We start from the raw sequence: 23,447 nt of genomic DNA on the forward strand, positions 1-23,447 counted from the left end.
ACATCTTGATCTTACATCTTATAATTCCTACATGGAACTTGTACCCTCTCCAAAACACCTGAGCTAACAACTCTCTATCTCACTCTACAATCTCATCTGGGACACTACTCCATAAGTCATCATTATCAGTAATAACATTCGATCCCTTCTGAAAAGATAGGACTATACCCTAACTTACTGCAACAAAGGTACTACATTTACCATCTTGCCAAAACCATATCAAATTAATGACTCTCTTATCATATCATAGCTCTGTAAATCATCAATTCATAGTTCCGACCTTCCCTAGGTAGTAGAGTTGTACTTTACACCTTGCTGATACACACAAGGTATACTACTCTCACTAAGCTCTAAGCAAAACATCTGTCGTATTGCAAAAACCATCCAAAATTTCATACCAAAGACCAGATTGTCTCACTCAATAGATGTCATCTTTACTTTGCAACTAATCCGCAACCTCTAGTCTGATGGCAACTCTTGATATAACTCGAGCTCATGCTAGGGTAACCGAGTTACTGACTCTAGTTACCACCCAACTATGACCTTTTGATATTCTAACTCTAGATCCCTAACCAGGAGTTTTCAACTCCTCTGTAGATATAGAACTCTGTTCTGGCATAATTGTACCAAAACAGAGGCCATCCGCAAACACCCTTATTATGGAGCACCACGAGGATGCACACAGCTCTACACAATAATCTCATGTCAGTACTGTAATCTGCAGCTTACAGAGCAGACATCAAGAACATTACTAGATTTCCGGAATATCTTATCTCTCTTGAACTCACTAATACTATACACTTACTTTGACGGGGTTATCCACTAATGATTACTAGCAGTGGTATCCTCGCTCCCATATGAAGTAACTATATTGCCAAAAATCACCTTTATGTGCTCGTGTTTTACATCATATAGGCATGACACTTAAACCCATACTGACAGAAACATAGCATTTCTTGGAGTAATTATCCTCATGACAAACCTCAACATGTCTGCTAACTCTATTTCACATTTCTATATACTCCACGAAAATCAAGACACAAACTGAGGCACTTTTATATTTCTCGAGGTATAACGCATAATCTAGAAACAAAGAATTATAAAAAAAGACAAAACAGAATCCTATACTCCGCAAGTAACATCCTAACAAGACTCCTTTTACACTCCCAAGTATATTCTTTCCCATGAATTTGGAGCCTAAGCTCTGATACCACATTTGTCACGAACCAACCTATGGGTCGGACTGGCACTAGGACCTGGGCCAGCCTAAAGCCCCGAGGCCCGTAGTAAGCCTAACTATTCCTCAATCCAATCCTAAGGCCCATTTGGGCTCAATTTCAAGAATTCAATCGGACAGAGTTCGACCATAAAATGGACCATTCAACGGGGAGTTTGTAACTCGCCCGACCTGGAAACACAATATATAATAAATTTGGGAGCTCAGCTCACCCTCTACGTGCTCATAATATTAAAAGTCCAATGGGAGCTGAGCTCCCTCATCCCATCCAATCATACATATAGTTAATAATTTTACAGGTCCAATATAACTTTTATAATATAGGCCCAAAAAATAAAAATAAGTACTTCTAACACATGCGGAGTTTAAAATTTAACTCTATTGTACAAAATATATTAAATACTATCAATGGACCTACGAAGAAGAAGAACAGGTTAGCCACAACAAAAAATCCTTCTTTAGCCTAGAAAAATAGATGAACAGGAGTGAGCGTTCGACTCAGAGAGTAAAATACCAATTTTAAATACAATTTCTATAGCTAATGTACTCTATGGAATGAAATGCAACATCATCATAATTTTCATACAATTTACATTATAACAGTAAAAAGACAATTTAGAGCACTCGCACACCACCCAACACTGTCAAGCAATACATATATAGGAGCTGATCCCCTATACAACCCTCTTAACCCAACCTCTGCCAGCGAGTATCTCTCAAGCCGTACTTTTGCTTAATAAACCAAATGCGGGGTCCCAGTGAGTGTCTCTCAAGCCGTGTCTAGCCCGAAGAACAGGGTCCCAGCGAGTGTCTCTCAAGCCATGTCTACTCGTCCTGTCTATATCTAATGCCATACTACACGCACGCCAACGCATACACACTGCTCCAAATTACCACAAACATCCATGGCACTTCAACAATTATGAATGCAATATAAAATGTGCCTAGTGTTTAACTACATAGATACATATTTATAAGTGATGCATGTGCATACTTGAATATATAATAATATCGAAATTATAATTAAAATTAATATTTTACTCACAGTACACCAAAGGCTATCGCGGCTGTTGGGTAGGAGAAAATAGCTGTCCTCAATCACCTAGATAATTATATTATGGATTTATTAGCACTAATGCAGAATAAGACTCTAACGAGACAACCTAATTCATACCGAAAATTCGGCAGAGTTTTCCCTATACCTAGGACCTATCCAACCTGCAAAACGGTTCAAATAACACTTCTAAACTCAATTCATATCTCATCATCATTATATGGCCCCTCTTGGGCCCTCCAAACCAGGCAATAATCACAACATCAGAAAACTCAATTATAAGACTTTAAAACTAATATTTTTCAAAAACTATCCAAACTAACTTTAAAAATTCTATAAACTTGTCCTATGGTCTTTAACAATATTATAAGGCTATTGCAATAGGAATCGTAATTTTCTTATCATCTGTTAATATTTTATAAATTTTATTCTAACCCAGTACAAGGCAAAAATTGAGTAATATAGAGTTCGAGTTTATTATGCCAAATTTGACAATTGGAACGCATCCAGAACGTCTGAAAATAGTGGGGTAACCTATAATCTTGACACGATTCTGAAATAGTCTCAGCACCTTATCTGCTCGATCCGAAATTGCAGATCCGGACGACGATTAAATTTTCATAAAATGAAAGTACATATGCAAAATTCATGATACTAGAATTAGAATAAAAAATATATATATATATATAAAATAATTATTTAAAAATTAGAGATGTTACAATAAATTTCTCTACATCCACCTTATTATTTTGCATTTGGAGCATATTAGCTAAAGTTAAAAGAGAGATGAAGTTTTGGTGCTGTTAACGTTGACAAACTCTACGTCTTAAGGAAATTTGGATAGAGAGATGTGATCATTGCTTGTTGAACATCATAACTGAAGATTTTTTTTTAATTATTATTATTATTATTATTATTATCTATAGAGAGTTGAACTTATAAAAAATAATATCAAATAGCACTAACTATAAGAAACTTCTAAAGTGGTAGATTTTTTTTTTAATGAATCCACAAATGATTGAATGAAATTTATAAATATATTAATAAGGGTGAATTGAAGTGCTAGCTAGAAAATTAACCTTAATCATATTTTCACAATATGGTGCTTTTTTAACTCTCTTCCTTTCTTTTCTCCCTTTATTTATTTTTTTTAATAATCACTGGTTAAAGATGATCTCTTCCATTCTTTTTATACTTTTTTTTATAATTTTCTTTTTATTTTTTTCATAATTCTCAGTTCTCACATCTTTGCTGATTTGGAAAGTATTTTAGGTACAATATTATTAATAGAACTTGAATGAATAAACTCTCAAATCTATCTTTATTAATACATCTTAAGTGAATGAATGATTTTATTGTGTTTTGCTCTTTTAATGGAGTTATTATATATTTTTACTAGTGAATTATTTTTTTTTTTGGGTTGAGAAAAGTGCTATATGAGGTGCATATCATTCTTTAGCAAGTAAGGATGGTAGGGTAGGGTGTATGCAAAAGTTACCCCACCCAACTTCAATCAATCCAAAACCTGATAAAATTTATTTTTAACTATTTAAATCCGTTCTAAACTTAATTATTATTATTTAAAAAATATCTGAACTCATTTAATTTTATAAATTTTAATTATTAATCTACATAAAAATTTATTTTTATTAATAATTTATATTTTAAAATTTTAATAATTTCATAAAAAATTTAAATTCTATTTTATATAAAATAAAATATATAAAAATTTATAAATATTATTATAAAAAAAATATATTTTATATTTAATTAAATATTTATATAAATAGATTCAGATAATGGATACTCAACATATAAAATTCAAATCCGATTCGAACCAATCACGAGTATTATTCTTTAAACTTGAATCAGTCCCAAATCTAATTATATACAATCTAAATACGTTTTATTAGGATTCAATTGGATCAAATAACCATAAAAACTCGATCTGTTTATCATCCCTATTAACAAGAGATCTAAATTTGAAGATTATTTTGTGAGTTAACGAAAAGACAATGAAATTAAAAAGTTTAACAAGCAGTCCGCCTATTAACCAAGGTAAATATTTTGTTAACACTATCCAATATTTCAAATCCTTTGTATTATATTTTATATAAATAATTAATTTTCTTTATATAAAAAATAGAATGTGTTATTCTCTATTTTCAATTAATTAAATATTTTTCCTATAAAAAAATCAACTAATTTTAATAAATAAGATTTAACAAGCCAGTAGAACCTTGACGTATTGCTTTGGCATAAATATTTGACAACTAAAGCACATAAAGTTGAATGATTGGTGGCGGAAATTAAAATTAATTATTACCATCATGTACCCACAAATCAAATTGTCCATTATATTATGTTCATTAATGGAAAAAATTTCTGTCATTTTCTATCCCTATTCATGTGTACTTGATATAATTATATTGAAATCCCATCAACTTTGAATCTTAAAGTAGCATACCCTCATTTCCATTTTTTAAAAAGAATTCAAAAAAGGTGGACCGTTCATTTCACATTTCAAGTTGGAGCCCTTATATTATTAAGGGTTAGATTTTATTAACATGACTTCCTACCTAATAACTTCAATCTCTTCTTCAAAATGAAGCCAGCTTAAAGAGTTTATTAGGTGACAATAATTCTATTAGTAACTATTTAATGATTAAATGGGTTGTTAAATAGACATTATTATGGTCAATTATTTCACAACTTGTGCGAGATTAATTAGCAACATAATTATTCCAATTTATTTTTCTATTTTACTAGGCCATTAAAGGTGACAATTCTTACCCATCCCAACTTGTTGAAAAACGAATTAAAAAAAAAAAATTCAGGGGATAGAAAGCTGGCTGCAAATTGCAAAAAGCAGCATAATTTGGCTGCTATTCACACAGCTCGTCAACTAATCCAAATATCCAATTGCTGCATTTTCAATACTTTTTGATTCTTTTCATTTTATTTTTTAATTCCATATGGTAGCACATCTAATTTAATATGTACTATTGAATTATCATGCATTGCATGCTTGTCTTCCTCTTTGCCATATTTAACTCATTATTCATCAACATCATGTTGAATTTCCTTTCCTTTTTCCTTTGCAACTTATTTATCTATTTTACGAATTGCTTTGTAATTATGTTGTTTTTCTTGCAACTCATGTTGATGTTAACTGTATTTGTTAAGCTGAGTATGATCATTAAGCCTAAATCAGATATTTTGAGCATTATAATCTACTGATGTCTTTATCAATGGTGGTGTCAGAACTTCAGTTAATGGGTCAATTTTATTTGAATTATAATCTTTACAAAAAAATTATAATTGTTCTTCACAAGTTTTTATATTTTAAAAGTATTGAAATAATTATTTTATTATCAATGCTATCAAATACGTTCTTTCCAATGTGAGTAACAATACAATCATTTATCAATTGTCTCATTCGGTTAGGTAATGATTTTTTACAATAATCATTGAAAAAAAAAATGTTCTTTTCAGTTGTTTTTAAGATTTTTACTCATTTTGTTGCCCATTAGTTTTTTAACAATTTGTTGGTTTTCTTTTTATAAGAAATTTATTCATTACCTAAAAATTAAAAATATTTTGTAATTAAATTCAATTATGAAAAAAAAAAAGATGCAATTGTATTAAAATAATATTAAACTAAATGTATTGAAACAAAGTGGAAAATTTGATGCATTAGATTGATATCAAACTAAATGAATTTAAATAATGTCTACAAACTTATGCAAATTAAATCAAGGACACAAAATGATATTCATACAATGAGGTAAAGAGGAATTTCAATCATTTACTCAATTTACAAATTAAAAACTAATTTTCAATTAAAATCAATAAAATTAAAATAATACCTTTATTTTTATAGCTTCTTGAATATGTTTTAATAATAGTTTCTTGAACACTCTTTTGAAATTTTTATCCTCTATTGTGGGATCAAAAATAGGCCAACAACACATAATTTGTAAGAAAAAAAAAAATTCTAGTAGGATCATTTGATTTCTTTCAATATTGCACAGCCACTGTAATTTAGTGCCTCAAATATCAATTGTAATTGTAATAGCCATCCTACATTGGTGGTAAATAGGTTACTAAAAGAGGTTCTTACCCATATCTAATTAATTATCAAGAATTAGAATATATGAGCTATGTAATTTAAGAATTAAAAATTAATGGAGAGACTAAATAGTTTAGTAAAAATTAAATAATATATTTTTTAAAATATAAAAATTAAATAATTAATTTTTTTAAAATATAAAAATTAAATAATAATATACTCTAAACAAAAAGTTGAAATGTAAGCATGAAATAAATAGCAATCTCAAGAACACAAGAATCAGAATCAACCAAAGCTGTGTTTTTCCATTTCCCTTTGTTCTTTATCCCTGTTAATTACTATTGTTTTATGAGCAAAAGAGAGCCAACACAATAATTAATACTCCAGATAGCATCCCATATATAGGACAACCATAGCCATCATTAGATGGCGTTTGTTTCCACCTTTATACTTCCCAGAGCTTCATTTGAAATAGGTAGGAAGAGGAAAAAGAAGAAGAATAACTTGTACGCAAAAAATGACAAATTCCAATCAAAAGATATTATCAGGAACGAGCTGTGCCTGACTCAGCCACCCATGTTTTTATATCATTGTTGTATTTAATTATTATTCTCTTCTCTGCCCTCTACTTGTTTGATAGCGTTTTGGCATTATTGAAGTATAGAAAACAGCTTCCAAATGCACTGTAAATTTGGTAGAATGTTGATTGGGACATCAATCTGAGTCAGAACCAACGCACACAAATCTAAAATTTCGGTGTGGTGAGCCCAGCATTTGACAATTTCAGCTCTTCATTGCTACTTGGGTACCCTCGATATGTACCTTGCAATTTCAGTCCTTCAACATGTGATCTCTTCTTTAATATATTATTTGTCTAGCAATCCTAATCATTGTTATTTCGAAAATGATATTTATCAACCACGAGAGTTATTTCTTCCTGCTAGCTAGCTGTACATGTATTAACTTATCCGATTAATAAATGAATTATTGATTATCAGTCTGGATGTGTGATGCTGTTCTCCTCCTTTGCAAGTATGGCTGTTAGGTTCAGAAATAGATCCACAACTAGGGCAGAGCACTATTCGGTTTAAACCGAATTAACCGAACCAAACCGTCCTATTTCGATATTTCGGTTCGGTTTTAGGAGTGGTTCAATTCGGTTCGGTTTTATTTTTAAAAAATTTCGGTTATCTCGGTTCGGTTCGGTTTCACTGACCAAAAAGTTCGGTTGAACCGAACCGAACCGAAATTTATTAAAACACATCATTTTGGCCTTGAGATTTAGGGTTAGGTGTCGTTAACTTCTTCAGTCCCTTCCTCCAAACTTGCTAGCGAGAACATAGTCATTCGATTCTCACTGCGCGACTCGCCTCGTCAGTCCTCCAAACTTGCTCGCCGCGCGATTCTGGAGAACATAGCAGCCAGTCATTCGATTCTCACTCGCTGCGCGACTAGTCTGTCGTCTCGTCAGTCTTCACACTTCTCACTCTGCTCATTCCTCTCCTCTCTTCTCTCTCGACTCATTCTTCTTGCAACTTGAGGCTGTCGATTCGTCACTGTCTTGGAGTGCTTGGTCTCTCGCTCTCATTCTCCAGTCCACGGTAGGTTCAACTCTCCTTAGTTCTTTTCTTACTTTCAATCTGAAATACAATTGAGTAGTTTGAATGTTTGATACATGATATTATAAATTTATATCTACTGCATGTTTAATTAAATGCTTGATTTATACTAAAATTTCTCTATGATTATATATCTTCCTTCCATCCCTCTGTGTGTGAAAGACATGGAAAATTCTTGCTTTATTTGGAATATCACTTGTGAAATTTAAGGGCAGAATGATGAATGTGAAAATATTCATATTATACGTATAGCATTAGCACTAAGGAAGCAAACGCTTCAGATAATTTCCAAGCATTCAGTTAAACATAACAATATTGTGTCGTTTATTATCATTGGAAAATAAATAAACATTGAGGCACATTTTCATGAATTTGTACCGTAGGTTCTGTAAGCCCCACCAGAGACAATAGAAATACTTCTCTAGAAATTCAGAGGAGACAACATTCTGTGTCACAGCATTTGCAAATATCCCATAATAAAAATAAGATAGCTTAATCGTGTCTTTAGTAATAAATCCGTAAAACAAGATCCGGATCGCATTGCTAAAGACTGAGTCTTTGCCACGCTTGCATTCATCTTTGGTCAAACTACTACAATGCAACAAAGGAAGTTTGCACTTTACAGGACTAAATTCATGTGTGCAAACAGATTTCCAGCATGTTGCATGACGCTCAATTGACAACAAATACCACGATGCCCCTAAGACCTACAAGATCAGAAGGCAATGCATAACTGATTTAAAATGACTGATAGTACAAACAACATTTAGATAGAGCAGCATGTAAACCAAAAGCACGTTCATATAGAAGTGGTTAAAAATAAGTCATATAAAATTCCAATATTGAATTATGATCCTACTTCAGCATTTTTGCATGAAGTGGTTGCTGCTCTTAAGAATTGAACCTATACCCTTGTGGTTGCAAAACTCATGCCACTTCTATGTTTAATCTAAGGAGTAGGAATGCTGAAATTCAATTAATTATTTGTCTTTGATTAGATTAATGAGCTAATATATATATAAGTAGATGTATTATGTTTAAGTTTCAATCCTTCATAAAACATATTAAATGACATGTAATTGTATATTATATGTAATTATATATTTTGATTTCATATGCAGGTTAATTTTTAAATTTCAAAGATGGCACAACAAGAAACAACAAATGATCTTCTTGTGGAACCTTCTCATCCACCTCCAGTTGCTTCAAGTCAAACCGAAGTTGATGAAGCAACTTCTAAAATGAAGAGGAAGGGCATGAAGCCAAGATCAGCTGTTTGGGATCACTTTTCAAAGTTTGTTGATGGTAGTGGCACACAAAAAGGCAAGTGCAATTACTGCTATAAAGAATTTTTCTGTGACCCAAAAAAAAATGGAACTACTGCACTTAGAAATCACATGTTTGCATGCATAAAGAACCCACATGTTATGACTACTAGGCAATCACAATTGTATTTACAACCATCTTCTAGTATACAAGAGGGAGGGGGAAGTCATTGTGGTACACTAAATACTTGGAATTTTAATCAAGAGAGGTCAAGGCGGAACCTAGCTAAAATGATAATTGTTGATGAGCTCCCATTTATGTTTGTGGAAGGGGAAGGGTTTAAGGAATTTATGGAAGTTACGCAACCTAAGTTTCGAATTCCATCCCGTTGGACAGTTTCAAGGGATTGTTATGACTTGTACATGGAAGAGAGAAAAAAATTGAAGAATTACTTTCAAAATTCTAATCAAAGGGTTTGCATTACCACAGATACATGGACTTCATTGCAAAGAATCAATTATATGTGTATCACTATACATTATGTTGATGATAATTGGACATTGCATAAAAAAATTCTTAATTTTTGTCCAATTACTAGTCACAAGGGTGATGATATTGGCATGGCAGTTGAGAGTTGTTTGCTAAATTGGGGAATTAAGAGAGTGTTTACAGTAACTGTTGATAATGCAAGTTCAAATGATGTTGCTATTGCCTATTTGAAAAAGAAAATAGTTGGTTGGGGGTTTAGCATTTTAAATTGCAAGTACCTTCACATGAGATGCATTGCACACATAATTAACTTGGTTGTTGTTGATGGATTGAAGGAAACTAATGTTTCAGTGAAAAGGGTTAGGAAGCGTTGAGATATATTAGGCAATCTCCTGCTAGGTTGCAAAAGTTTAAATCATGTTGTGAGATGGAGGGGATTGAAAGTAAAAGTTCTTTATGCTTAGACGTGTGCACTAGGTGGAATTCTACTTATTTGATGTTAAATGTTGCACAAAAGTTTGAAAATGCATTTGATAGATATGCTACTATAGATCCATGCTTTAAATTTGATCTTCAGTCAAGTGATGGTTTGCCAGATAGTTTGGATTGGGAAAATGTTAGGAGACTTGTAGATTTTTTGGGCCACTTTTATGATCTTACCTTGAGAATATCAGGATCTCGATATGTCACTTCTAATATATTTTTTAATGAGATCAGTTCAGTTGATTGTTTATTGCAAGAGTGGCAAGGGAGTAATGACGTAGAATTGGCATGTATGGGTGAAAGGATGAAGGTAAAATTTGATAAATATTGGGGGGATCCTGATAAGATGAATAAAATAGTTTATATTGCAGTGGTGGTTGATCCTCGATATAAGTTGGAATTTATGGAATTTGCTCTTTCAACTGTGTATGGGAAAGAAAAGGGTATGGAATTGGCAAAGAAAATTAAATTGACTGTATATGAGTTGTTTGATGAATACAAGAAAACATATCAAGCTGAACATGAACGTGGTAGCAATGTAGCTGGGAATACAAGTGAAAACAATGAAAGTGAAGGAGCAAAAAAGAAATCACGGTTGAATTTGGGGGATCAATTCTTGAAACATAAAATAGAGACTGGAGAAGCTAATAGCAAGTCTGACTTAGATTGCTATTTGAATGAGGGCATTAAAGTGGTGGATGAAAAAGAAGAATTTGATATATTAAAGTGGTGGCAACTTAATTCTGGTAGGTTTCCCATCCTTTCAATCATGGTAAGAGATATATTAGCAATGCCTATATCTACAGTTGCTTCGGAATCAGCCTTTAGTACTGGAGGTAGAGTACTTGATCCTTTTAGAAGTTCTTTAACTCCTAAAATTGTTGAAGCATTAATATGTGCACAAGATTGGTTGCGGAAGTCCCATTGCTGCAAATCCATTGAAGAGCAAATTGCTGACCTTGAAAGGCTTGAAGAGGGTATGTGTTTCGATTAATTTACTTTTATTTGTTTCTAATTTATTTGCTAAATTATTTTTTATTTATTTTTCAGCATTTTCACTTTGTGAAATAAATAGCATCAATGATAACACTGTGAACCGGGATACTTGATATTACAGGTAAATATGGCTATAATTGTTTATTTTGTTTATTTTTTTAAATTTTTTTTACCAATTCTAATCCTTTTCATGTTTGCATATCCATCAATTGGTATTTGAAGCATTCAGGCTTGCTAGTTGGAGACAAAGTGATGGAACTATTGTAATATTTTAATTTGTAATTGAATGATTTTTTATGTTGGACACTTGCTTATTTGCTTTCATGTTTGATGTATTTTATGGAGTTTGTTTAATGTGGACTGTATAAGAACTTTTATTTTATTGGTTTGGATGGCTTTCATTTTATGTATTTAGATTGTCAAGGACTTATCCATTTGCTTTATGATGAATTTTTTTTTTAATTATTTTATTTTTATAGAGATTTTGAGTACTATATGTTTAATTTTATTGATTAATGTGAAATTAGGTCTAAGTAGGGTAAAAATCAAATCAAAAAAGCAAAAATCAGGTTCAAGTAAGGGGTAAAAATCAAATCAAAAAAGCAAAAATCAAGTTAAAGTAAGGTGAAATCGGGCCCAAAACATAAGCCCATTTAGAGCCCAAACCGATTGAACCGAACCGAACCGAACCGAAATTTTTCGATTCGGTTCAGTTCGGTTTATTATATATTTCGGTTCGGTTCGGTTCATAATATTATGTAATTCGGTTTATTCGGTTTTTTTGGTTCGGTTCGGTTCGGTTCGGTTCGAACCGAATGCTCAGCCCTATCCACAACAAATAAGACCACCAAATAGGTTAATTAACCGACGCTCCTTAGTAACGAGAATTGGGCTAGAATAGGATAGATAAACCTGATTACTGTGTATACTTGATAATCATATTTATGTTTTGACGTAAATTTCTATTAGAATTAACAGTTTGTGGTTGAATATAACTAAAAGACTACTTCGCTGGTTGAGATATCTGGGGATCACAATATTTTCTGTTGAATGTGTGATCAATTTATTAATATGGACAAGAACAGTGGCATATTTAGAAAAATAAAATTTTGGATTGACATATAAAAAATAAATAATAAATCAAATACATATTTTTTTATATAAATAATTAAAAGTCATTTATTAATTTATTATATGTATAATTATATTATTTTATCCTGATAAATTTATTATTTAAAAAGTTATAATAAAATTTTGAAAGCACATAATTTTTAAATCCCAATTAATTTTAAAATTTATCAAAAAAAAAAAGATTTAATAATTAAATATATAAGAGTTCATCTGACCCTTCATTTCCTTAATTATATCTGCTACCGAGTGTGAAAAGCACAATATTGTATTTTATTATACCATACAAAACATTACCATATTGGTATAATTCATTTGACAATGACAAAAGAATATGAAAAACATGTGCATTGGTCTCTTCCAAATTGGAAGAAGGTGGTGGACGAAGCTTCTTACTTTGTTCAGAATATGAAATTATAGTTTGTGATTGCATTAATTAATTAATTAATATATAATCACAACTTGCTCCTATCCCTTAAAATATATAATTAAAAACTAATTAATATTGTATAGGCAAGTGGTCAAATACTATCCGATCCAATGTTATTAAATTAAATTAAATTGATGGGAAAATTCAAAAACGTCACGTATTGAATTTTAATTAGCATTTGCATGCCATCTTGTGCATCTCTACTAATTAGTGCATAGTTGAAAATCAGGATGATATCAACTTAATTTGATATTTTCCATCGTTAATTTAATGGTCTAATTTTGATTAGCATACGTTGAATATGGGATTTAGTCTCATTCTAGAGGTAGATCTAATTACAAGTAGTTAAAGTCGGTCCAATTAAAATAAATAATTTTTGAAAATCCTCATTGAATCTTAATTAATAAAGAATAAAAATTTTCACCCTTATCGTCCAAACTAACCCCGTTGAATATTGAGCTAGTAATTTAAAATTGAGAGAAATACTTAGATGTTACACAAAATTAATGAATAAATATATATTTTTACGTAGTTTATATTTGATCAATAAATAATTATTACGTATCTTTAATTAATTTACATTCTCCTCCACATGACGTTCATCAAACCTTGACCGAAGAGAGGGTGAGATGGTCAAGACGTGCAAGAAAAGTTGATTTTTGTATTGAGGAACTAACAACTCGCAGTCGAAAAAAAAAAAAACTAACAGCTCTTGCCTTTTTATGTAAAATTATTATATAAATTTACATATATATATATATATATATATATATATATATATATATATATATATATATATAAAATTCAATTTATACCACTTATATTATGGACAACTCCTCTATTATAAATAGATACCAAATTAAACATTTTAATTATCTCAAATTAATGTGATTTATTCTTCACTAAACTTCTAATTTTATAATTTAGTCATTAAAGTGAATTTTTAATCTACAATTTTGTTTGTAATTACAATTAATTTTTAGTATAGCTACTAAGGCTGTGCATGATTTTTGAGGGTTTCTAATTGAATTGAAAATTTATATTAAACCAAATCAGAATTGAAAAAAAAATTGTTACTATAAAAATCAAACTGAATCGTATTGATTTGAATTTATTTTATTTGATTTAATTCTTATTTTTTATTAATAATTGAACTGAAATTATATTGAGTCGAAGTATTATTTTAATACTAGTATCATTATTTTTATTGTTACTTTTAAGATTATATTTTCTATTTTAAAATGAACACAGATATTAATATTACATTTTTAGGTATAGAAAATAAGATTTAAAATAAAATTAAAAATTAAAATCAAAATCAAAATCAAAATCAAAATCAAAATCGTATCAAAATTATTTAGAATCTAACTAAAATTAAAATTAATGTTTAGTTTTAAGTTTGTATTTTAAAAGTTAAAGAATTGAAAGGTGGATTCTGATTCTTAATAAAAATCACATCAACCAAACACCCCCACATAGCCCCTTGATCAGAAACCACTGCACGGATTGTACTACACGAGTAATTAATTGTGCTGTCTTGATATCTACATATATCAATAGAGAGGTTCCTAATAATATCTATAAACTGCTGACACCATATCAGATATTTATTTGAAAATCATCTTATTAGTAAAGTGAGGCAAAGATATTAAAGAAATTATGAAGAAAACTCTTCTTTTATTCTTAGAAATCTGATTGAGAGAACAGAAATAAAAGTTATAAACAGTCCATGAATTCAAAATAACTATTTAATTAATTAAAAACCAAAGAAAAAGAGGAGTTTAAGGGCGGCCGCGTTTTGCTAAGGAGGCCGCAGGAAAGTTTTCGTTATTTTTCTCGTTCTTTAATTTACTGAACTGGATTGAATCCACCTATTGCAGTTGATCAGTTTTACTTTCAAATTAAGTTGATCCACTTCGAAACTGGACGTTTCCTGGTCTATGTGCAAGTACACAGTAAATAAAAACTCAAATTTTTTTTTTTTATTAAACAACACCACAATCTAAAAGCAATAGCTAAAATTTTCATGAATGAGTTGAAGATTTTCTTATGCCAGTTTCTTTCGTCATCAGAAATCGTTGTGTGAAGTTCAAAGGCATCCTCCGAAAACCTCGACTATCAACTGTATAGAAATTCTATACAGAAACAAGACGGAGAAAATCCTGTCGCTTCCCATCTACAAAATCATATGATATGCACAGATCAGATGGGGCTCCTACCAATCCTCTGTTTCAATCTATTCAATGGTGTCCCTGAACTGGAGCACCGATTCACTGGCCCTCCCATAAAGCTTTCAGGAACTCTACAATTGGAATTTTAATCTTCTTCTTAAAACACAACGCTGTCAAGTTGATGTAATTTACCTTGATATGAAACAGAGTCCTTGATAGCCGAATAGTAGTATCCTTCTGATTTCCTCCTGCCAGGCTGCCACCAACTATACCCGCTCAATTTTCAAGTTGGGTCTATAATTGGCTCCATCAAATTCAAAACCAAAACTCATCAATAATTTACACCAACCATCTTGAGAGAAACTTACCTCCTTAAACTGAACCGCATTCAAACCAATCGGTGATTCAATTTAACTAGCTTTAGCATCTAAAATCTCTCTGTCAAACATCTGCGTATAGATATTGCAAATTTGCTCACCTGGTTAGGGTGGAAGAGGATGGCACATACTCCCAAACAAAGTGCAAAAGTGGCAATTAAAAATACTGTGGGGCGCGACTTCAGGACTCTGTTAGAAAAACAGAGACTAGATGACTTGTTTGGACATTCTTTGCTGAGCCTCACATCCATAACAACCTCTTTACTCAAAAGTGGAACCTTGTCACTTCTAACAACAGCATATAAGTTTGAAATCACTCCCAACTTACCATTTGAGCTTCTTTCAAGATCCTGCAAAAGAAAATAACATTATGAACCCTCCTGGAAATGAGGAATAAGTACCAGCTGTTAAAACAATATGGAGAGGAAACACAAATTTTCAGATACTAAGAACGCAGACCACTAAAAATCTCCTAAACAGAACACGCATGGTACAAAAAAGACAACACAAAGATTCTAGAAAGCAGCAGCAGCAGTGTTGCTAATTTAGCTAGAAGAAAAGGGGAGAAAAAGAGAGAATGAAAAAGAAAACCTATATAAAAAGAAGCCAGACCATGGAAAACAACTTCTTGATTTCAGAAAACCGAACCGTTTTCCAAATAACAAGAAAATTCATGATGCTCAAAGAAATCAACAGAGTCACACTGATAAATGATCCAGGGGTTGAACTTTAAACGAAAATGTCTAGTTGGCTGAAAGCTTAAAGAATAACCAGAGTTCCTTATGAGTCTTGCTGTGTCAGATAATGTTTCCACATCATTTCACAAAGATAACAGTATCAACCACCTAAATCTTCTCATTTATCCCCTGGATGTAAAAATAAAAATAAACAAATAACTCACCTCACTGGTGAAAATGGCAGCAACTGATGGCATGCTACTTTCATAACATCTTCTAACATCACTTTCGTCCACAGTATATTCCCAGTGGATAGCTAAATCATCACTCTTCTTAACCTTTTGAAGAAGAATATCACTGGCACTATCCATATATTTCTGTAATAAAAACATTTCAGAATCACTAATGCCATAAGCTACCCTGTTTTTCTCCATTTCATCCAATATGATTTTCAGATTTTGTAAAATTTTATCCAATGTGGCAGTTGATTCATGGTGTACCAAAAAATTCAACAAAGAATTGAGCCTTTGAATCTGTGAAGACCTCGTGATTTGGTGAAAGCTTTCTGACGAAGGCTTCTTTAATAACCATCCTATATCCACAACTAATTCTGAAAAAGCCATTTGTCTATGTGCAGAAAACTCACACTGTGAACCGCTTGACAGATGAGATGAAGCAAACCTCTGCTGAATTATTTTCATTTCAGAACAAATTTCTCCATTCCCAACAAGTACAGGAATGAAGTTTGATAATCCCCTCTCATTTTCAACCTGCAAAAGACATTTACAGGTGAAAAATCATTTCTAGCACGTCAAAATTTACATGGCTAACTAGAAATCTTATGTTTGTACAAAATTAGCAGCATCTAATTAGAGGTTCCACAGATTCAGAATATAGACCAATGTTATCAGCAACAGCCAGAGTATCACGCACTAGATATAATTTGGCATCTCACAAGTGAAAAAAGAAAAAGGTCTGCACTAACAACACAAGAATTTTTTTTTTCTTTTTTTTTTTTTTTTTAATTTGGGACATAAAACTGTTTAAAGAGACACGTAGGTTAAATGGTCCTGCATAACTACAGAGTCATTGCTAAATGCAATCATTGCGCAAAACTGACAGGACAGCCAACGAAACATTGAAAATGAAGCTGGAGAACTACCTCAATAAATGCAGGACCAAAGAGATTCGGTTCAACATGAGGAATAAATATCTTGCACAACTGATGGTCAAGGCTGGAACATCCTTCAGTGCGATCATGTGGTAATACTATGCAGTAATCATATGCAAGATATTTCCCAGCAAATGATACCAGAAGCCTGCCATCACAAAGATTTTTACCATACTTCATGCTGTTCTATGATGCAAGATAACATGCTAGAAATCCCCAACTCATTAATCACATTTTCCCTTGAACTGAATTCAGCAAAACAAATTCTATAATTTTTCAAGAAAAAAAAAAAAAGGAATTACTTAACACCATTTACAAACAAGGCACTAAGCAAATCTAAAACAAATAAGATAAATAAAAGAGATAGGATTTGGACTTAGCAAGCTTAGAGGTGTTATTCCATACCTGAATTTGGGTTGCAACAGATTACTTCCACAAGCAACAAACTCTATGGGCTTCCCAGCCTCAAAGCATGTTGGATGAACATAGTGCAGTCTTGGGGCACGCCGTTCCATGTTTACTTTTGTTACTGAATTTCCATCTATTTTAATGAAAAATTGAAGGATTAAAGAAAATGTTTGATAAAATAATTGAGAAGATTAAAGAGTTAATTATTTATGAAGGTTTCAGGTTAACCATCTTAGTAACTTGACCTAGCAGAACTTGGAATCAAATTTTCCCACCAGGGAGCAGTTTGTAACATCCACACATATAGATTTCAGTGTACTTGATTGAGCCATTATCTAAATTGAGTTAATTTGCTACTTAAAATCAAAACAAATAAAAAGAAAATGATTTCAACTGTAAATTGAAATGGTTAGCAAATTTGAAGTCCCATCAATTCAAAGGAAACGCATACAAGCCAATTGAGATCACAAACCAAAGCAGGTTAGAAATAATCTAAGTTTGAAGACTCAGACAATATAAGATAATAGCAGTAAGGCCTTTCCATTGTTGATATGATTGGGATAAACATGATTTCGTAGCTTTCTTCAATATAGCACATCACTGTCAATGCTCCAAGGAGATACTGTTTGTTTGAGATAAGCAATTCCTTATCGGAAATATTAGGTTCAAGTTTCATTGGGATGAGAAGGCTATCTCCATTCTCTAACGTAACCTAGGTCCATTAGACCTCCTATGGACCATAAACACACACACACTAAAAAAAACACCTTTTCCACAAGTGTGTAAATGACCACAGAAGTGTATGGCTCGACAATTGCGAAATTCTGCCAGTTTAAAGCCATTAGTAAAACTAAAGAATAATGAATGAGCAAGAAAAGGACAGCATAAAGTCAATGTCATTTACATCAAACAACACATAATTTCAAAAACCTTCCAGAAATAATTCTGAAAGTCTTTTTACTTCCCCACTTCAACCACAAGGTTCCATACAGCAATCCTTTAAAAGGCAGAATTCTTATAACAGCAATATGCATCAAGAAAGAGGACCAAATGAAACCTACTTATTTTAAAAAATAGAATGACAGCAATCAATAGTTAATGAGCTACTTAAAACAAAGAAACACAGCATTGTGAGACGCAAAAAGATGAAGTTACACATTCAATGATATCTTACCCTTCATAACATGGAAGATCATGTTGTTCAGATAAATTAGCATTGGGCTCCTCTTGGACAGCATTTTTCCAGGAACGATAACAAAATCATGCAAGTATGACACAGGGTCTTCCAATAACTACATGATGTGACAAAAGATTGAATTCAATTATGTAGATTCTGCTAATATAATAATGACAAAAGGTTTACGGAGCAAGGTGAAAATAAATAGAAATTGTCAAGGAATAATACTTTTGATAAATAGCACATTCATTGATATCTACACTTGTTTTCAAATTTGTATATTTAAAAATAAATGCGTTTTAATTAGCTGCAGTAGTAGTTTTGTTGATTCAATAAGTAATGAAAACCATGATAAATAGGTCAAATGAAAAAAAAAAAGTATTTTCAGAGTGAGACCCACAAATAGAATGAATATTACAAAATCTCAGGTTCAGTAGTATCATGAGAAAGATGCACACTTCATCAACAGCACTGTATTCTTTTAACATTAGAAGTTATAAAATAAATGGAATGAAATTAAATTATTACCTTTGCCCACATAAATGTTGGCATTGTAAGAAATGCAGTCAAGATGGTACAACCAGGGCGAATATATCCCTCCAACTCAACTGGCATACTGGCCAACCATTCGAATATCTGTAAATAAAGTTAACCACATGTTAACCAATTCCTAATATCCTTGACCATCCAAAAATTCATTACCCTTCAAATACTAAACTGTAAAAATTCTTTAAAATACTTGGTGTCGAAGCCTTCTAGGGAATTCTGCTGGATTCCAATCGTAAAGCTTGAATGAGATCCGACCTGTTGGGCACTACAACAAAACTTAATTTCAATTTTACACATAGTGCTTGGTTCTTATATATTCATAATAAATATGAAGAAATGTGCAATGCACAACATAAAGCATAGAGCGACTCAATGGAAACCCACCGCAGATGAGTAAAAACTCTTATTCTCACAATTGAAAGGAGAAAGCGCAAATCTGGAATCGTCTTTTCCGCTATCCTTTGGGGTTCCGACAGATACACCACTATCGCTATTGAGATTTTGGGAATTGGGAGCCGAGTGAAGGCCGGAAACTTTTCCATCTTCAGATTCAACCAATGCTTCTTTCTCAACTATCTGACAGTCTACATCATAGAAGATCACCTAAAGCCACAGCCAAAAAGCACATTTATCGAAACAAATTAAAAAGTTTGAAGTCATGATACCTTTTTCAGCTTCACCATCACAAGCAGTATCTTCACTAAGCAACTCCCCTTGAGGTTCCTTGTCTACCGCTCCCTTGGAATCATGGGGCTGTCTTCGTCGTCTATTGTTGTGACGCTCTAATTTTCTCCTACAACTCCGTTTACCTTCGTCAAAATCTGACAGCAAGTGAAACCTGCCCAATAACACAAGCCCAAATGAACAAAACACAATGCATCTAATTCAAAATAGATTTTAAAAAATTTTGAGGGAAAACATCGGATAAGAGCTTACTTGCCACACTGTTGACAGTATCTCTTGTTCTCTCCATCAAGTACAACAGTACTAGCATTCGCGCATCGTAAACAAACCCTGTGCCTCTTATGATACCCCTTAAGCTCGCTAATATCAGCCTCGCAGCCAGGCACCTGACACCGAGTAACACCAGTACTGGACCTAGTCGTTCGGACCCGCTTCTTCCCCGGCATACCCTCTTCCTCTAACTTCTCGTCGAGCTCCGGGCACTCGCAGGGGACCCTGCCTGCCCGAAAATTGGAGCAGGTCAACCTCGGGTCCCGCTTCCTAACCCGATCTGGAACTGGAGTTGCCTCAATAGGATCGACTTGCGAAACGATAGTACTTGCGGTGTCGACAGAATCGAAAGATATTGGGAATTGATCGTCTACGGTGAAGTCCAGTAGATCTCCCCAGTCCCAGATTGAAGACGAAGGATCTTCAGCCACCGGTAGGTGAATATCCATATCGTCAAGCTTAGACCGACGAGAGTCAGGAGAAGGTGAAGAGGATGGTTCCGTCATGGATGTGAAAGCCCTAGATTTTTTAGGATTGAAAACGTAGCTTTTACGATACGAAACAGAGAAAGATTCGTCCAGTGGTTGAACGGGTGGGTAAAGTTCGGTTGGTTTTTGGGCCAGGGGTCAGCCGGTGGTGGGTGGAGACGCGAAGTCGTCGTCGAATGATTAATAAAAAATGAGGTTATCGTAGTGACACAATACTCGAATGTTGCTCAAAAAAAGTAAGTCCACGCGCTTTTCAAAACACGCGCAGCCGCTATTCACAGAAACAAATAATATAAAATATATATATATATATATATTTTTATATAAAAATTGACGAAAAAGGACAGATGTGTTATCGAAAGTGTAATTTTAATTTTTTATTACTGGGTTAATTTGTCTTCATATTGAGGATATTATTAAATAACTGGAACAATACTAAAGTGAAGGGTAATCCATTTGCTTCTTAAACAGTGGGGAGCGGCATGGAAAAATGGGAGGTTGGCGGAGGTGGCGCGTAGGTGTGGCGAGTGAAGGAGGCGGATGAAGCATCATTGTCAAGAAGAAATGATGGGTTCTTTCCCTACCTCCAACAATAGCGGACAACATATTCACAGCTGGAATCGCGCACGGTCTTTCGCCCACTTCAAAAGCTTTATTATAACGAGAAGCAGTAGAACCCATTTTCCACTCCCATGTTTTTCTTGTAATAATTTATCAGATTTTACCCGTATTATATTTTAAACACAATTTCACTTTTACTATTTTTTTTTTAATTGTTTAGATATTTGCAAAATAATAGTACTAAATTATAAAGCTACTATTAAATAAATTAATTATTTTATTGAACAAAATATTTATGTTTATATCAATATATATAAAATGACAATTATACATGTTGTATAAATTTATATTATTTTTTTCAAAAAATATTAATAACGGATATGTTTAAATTAAATATTAAAATTAAAAATTTTTATTTTTATTTCAATTCAAATATAATAACTATTTTATTGATTATAAATTATTAAAAAAAATTATTGGCATTCATATAAATATAGCTTAAACCAAATTTAAAAAAAAAATATATATATATATATATAATTTTTTATTTTCTTTTATTTTTATTAAAAATAAAATAAAATAGTGTTATATTCTCAAATTATTATTAGCTATATTAAATTAAAAATTAATTTTTATTTTAAAAATATCAATAAATTTATTAGAATTTCATTTTAATTTGAACTAATTTGGGTAAGTATAGTAAAACTAACATTTTTTTTTTCAAAAAAGTAACAATAATTTTACAATATTGATAAAATTAATAAAACTAAAAGTTTAAATAAAATTAAAAAAATGCTTAAATTTTTTTTAACTACATTTATTTTAAATAAAAATTTAAATTTAGTGTCATCTAATAATCTTTTAAAATAAAGATTTTATATTAAAATATAATAAAATATTATAATATCAAATTTACATACTCGTTCATTTGAAAATTTATTTATTAAATATTTTTTATTATTATCTAATTATTTAGATATATAAATATTTAAAGTTTTGTTAAATAATTAATAGATAATTATACTAATATATTTTTATTTTTATAATTTAAGTTATCATCAATGATGTACACTTTTTATTATCAATATTTCAATTTATTATTTTTTTACTTATATTATGTAGAATTATATACATATAAATATAAAATAAATAAATAAATCCCAACATTAACCAAACTTTACATTAATAATATTGTATTATTTTTTAATAATTAATTAATAAATATAAAAAAATGAAGTTTCTGATAATGAAGTTTGAAATACTGTCTAGTCTGAACCCTTGACCCTCAAAGTTCAAATTTGAATGTGTTGCATAATTTCAAATGTTCCCATTATGCCTTCGTATATTGACTATGTTATGGCCTATGGGAGGATGAGGAATTCTGCTCTCTGCCTCTCAAGCCTATCATATAGAAACACCATAATGAAGAAAAGGTTCTTGTGGTTCCTAATTTCCTTTGGATTATTGGCATTTTGACTTTGGATAATCGTAATTTGTGCTGTAAGTGAAAGTTTGCTGACGAGCCTTGTGCATTCTTTGTAATAATTTTGTAGTTGAAGATGCTGATCACATTTGATACTTTTCGTTGCCGTTCTCACTGACAATAATGTTGCTATCTTGCCCTGTTCATGGGGTTTGCATCAGAAAGTGTACCTTGGGCACAAGTTGAGCAAGAAGATGTATTGTCTATTTGGTTCTCGCTCATGGATCGCCCCTTTTTATTTTGTTGTCTATTCTGTCAGTGATACGGTGTGTCCGCAAGTGCATGGGTCACAGTAGTATAGTTTTAAAAATGATATCGATCCCACAAGGAATTGTGCTTAAATTGAAAATAAAAGTATAAGCTAATTAGAATGACAAAATTTAAAAGATATTAAAAATGAAATCTAAAAATTAAAATTGGTATTTGAGGAATTTAAACTAAATCAAACAATTAACTAAATTAATTAAACTAGATTACCAAGATTTAAATTGAAATTTGCTATTTATGAAATTTGGAGGAATTAAATCTAAATTCAATAAAAATTAAAGTGATTCTAGAGATTGGATTTTCAATATTGTTTGCATGTGATTTATCCCTAATTTAGCCAAACACATGATAATTGCAATTTTGAAGGAAATCAATTCTTAAATTTTTGAA

General features: G+C 31.7%; 2 protein-coding genes across 7 annotated transcripts; one reads left to right on the plus strand and one right to left on the minus strand.

Moving 5' to 3' along the window:
- Positions 1 to 10,115: 10,115 nt before the first annotated feature.
- LOC131173891 (zinc finger BED domain-containing protein RICESLEEPER 2-like) lies at positions 10,116 to 11,598 on the plus strand. 2 transcript variants are annotated; one of them, XM_058136557.1, is made up of 3 exons: positions 10,116 to 11,197; positions 11,271 to 11,337; positions 11,439 to 11,598. In XM_058136557.1, exons 1-2 carry the CDS (start codon positions 10,165 to 10,167, stop codon positions 11,327 to 11,329), a joined length of 1,092 nt encoding a protein of 363 aa, XP_057992540.1. In that variant the 5' UTR covers positions 10,116 to 10,164; the 3' UTR covers positions 11,330 to 11,337; positions 11,439 to 11,598. The 2 variants fall into 2 exon arrangements, with proteins under 2 accessions (XP_057992540.1, XP_057992541.1); XM_058136558.1 differs by having other exon boundaries at positions 11,446 to 11,598.
- A 3,136-nt stretch (positions 11,599 to 14,734) lies between these two features.
- On the minus strand, positions 14,735 to 20,941 carry LOC110670884 (squamosa promoter-binding-like protein 7). 5 transcript variants are annotated; one of them, XR_009144080.1, is made up of 12 exons: positions 20,241 to 20,940; positions 19,970 to 20,142; positions 19,689 to 19,888; positions 19,495 to 19,569; positions 19,284 to 19,391; positions 18,753 to 18,870; positions 17,576 to 17,711; positions 17,162 to 17,318; positions 16,224 to 16,769; positions 15,424 to 15,672; positions 15,138 to 15,239; positions 14,735 to 14,950 (listed from the first exon to the last, which is right to left on the minus strand). XR_009144080.1 is itself a non-coding variant. In XM_058135916.1 (12 exons), exons 1-12 carry the CDS (start codon positions 20,762 to 20,764, stop codon positions 14,910 to 14,912), a joined length of 2,391 nt encoding a protein of 796 aa, XP_057991899.1. In that variant the 5' UTR covers positions 20,765 to 20,941; the 3' UTR covers positions 14,735 to 14,909. The 5 variants fall into 5 exon arrangements, 2 of the variants coding, with proteins under 2 accessions (XP_057991899.1, XP_057991900.1); XR_009144079.1 differs by having other exon boundaries at positions 15,138 to 15,201; positions 15,314 to 15,672; positions 20,241 to 20,939; XM_058135916.1 differs by having other exon boundaries at positions 15,138 to 15,201; positions 20,241 to 20,941.
- Positions 20,942 to 23,447: the final 2,506 nt, after the last annotated feature.

Source organism: Hevea brasiliensis, chromosome 15, assembly GCF_030052815.1.
Source record: "Hevea brasiliensis isolate MT/VB/25A 57/8 chromosome 15, ASM3005281v1, whole genome shotgun sequence".
In the NCBI taxonomy this organism is placed as follows: domain Eukaryota; kingdom Viridiplantae; phylum Streptophyta; class Magnoliopsida; order Malpighiales; family Euphorbiaceae; genus Hevea; species Hevea brasiliensis.

Coding starts and splice junctions, on each gene's coding strand:
- LOC131173891 (XM_058136557.1), top strand. CDS start 10,165: ATGGAGGGGATTGAAAGTAAAAGTTCTTTATGCTTAGACGTGTGCACT. Junction 11,198..11,270: donor CCTTGAAAGGCTTGAAGAGG/GTATGTGTTTCG, acceptor TTTATTTTTCAG/CATTTTCACTTTGTGAAATA.
- LOC110670884 (XM_058135916.1), bottom strand. CDS start 20,764: ATGACGGAACCATCCTCTTCACCTTCTCCTGACTCTCGTCGGTCTAAG. Junction 19,889..19,969: donor TGATGGTGAAGCTGAAAAAG/GTATCATGACTT, acceptor TCTATGATGTAG/ACTGTCAGATAGTTGAGAAA. Junction 16,770..17,161: donor TTGGTCCTGCATTTATTGAG/GTAGTTCTCCAG, acceptor TGTCTTTTGCAG/GTTGAAAATGAGAGGGGATT.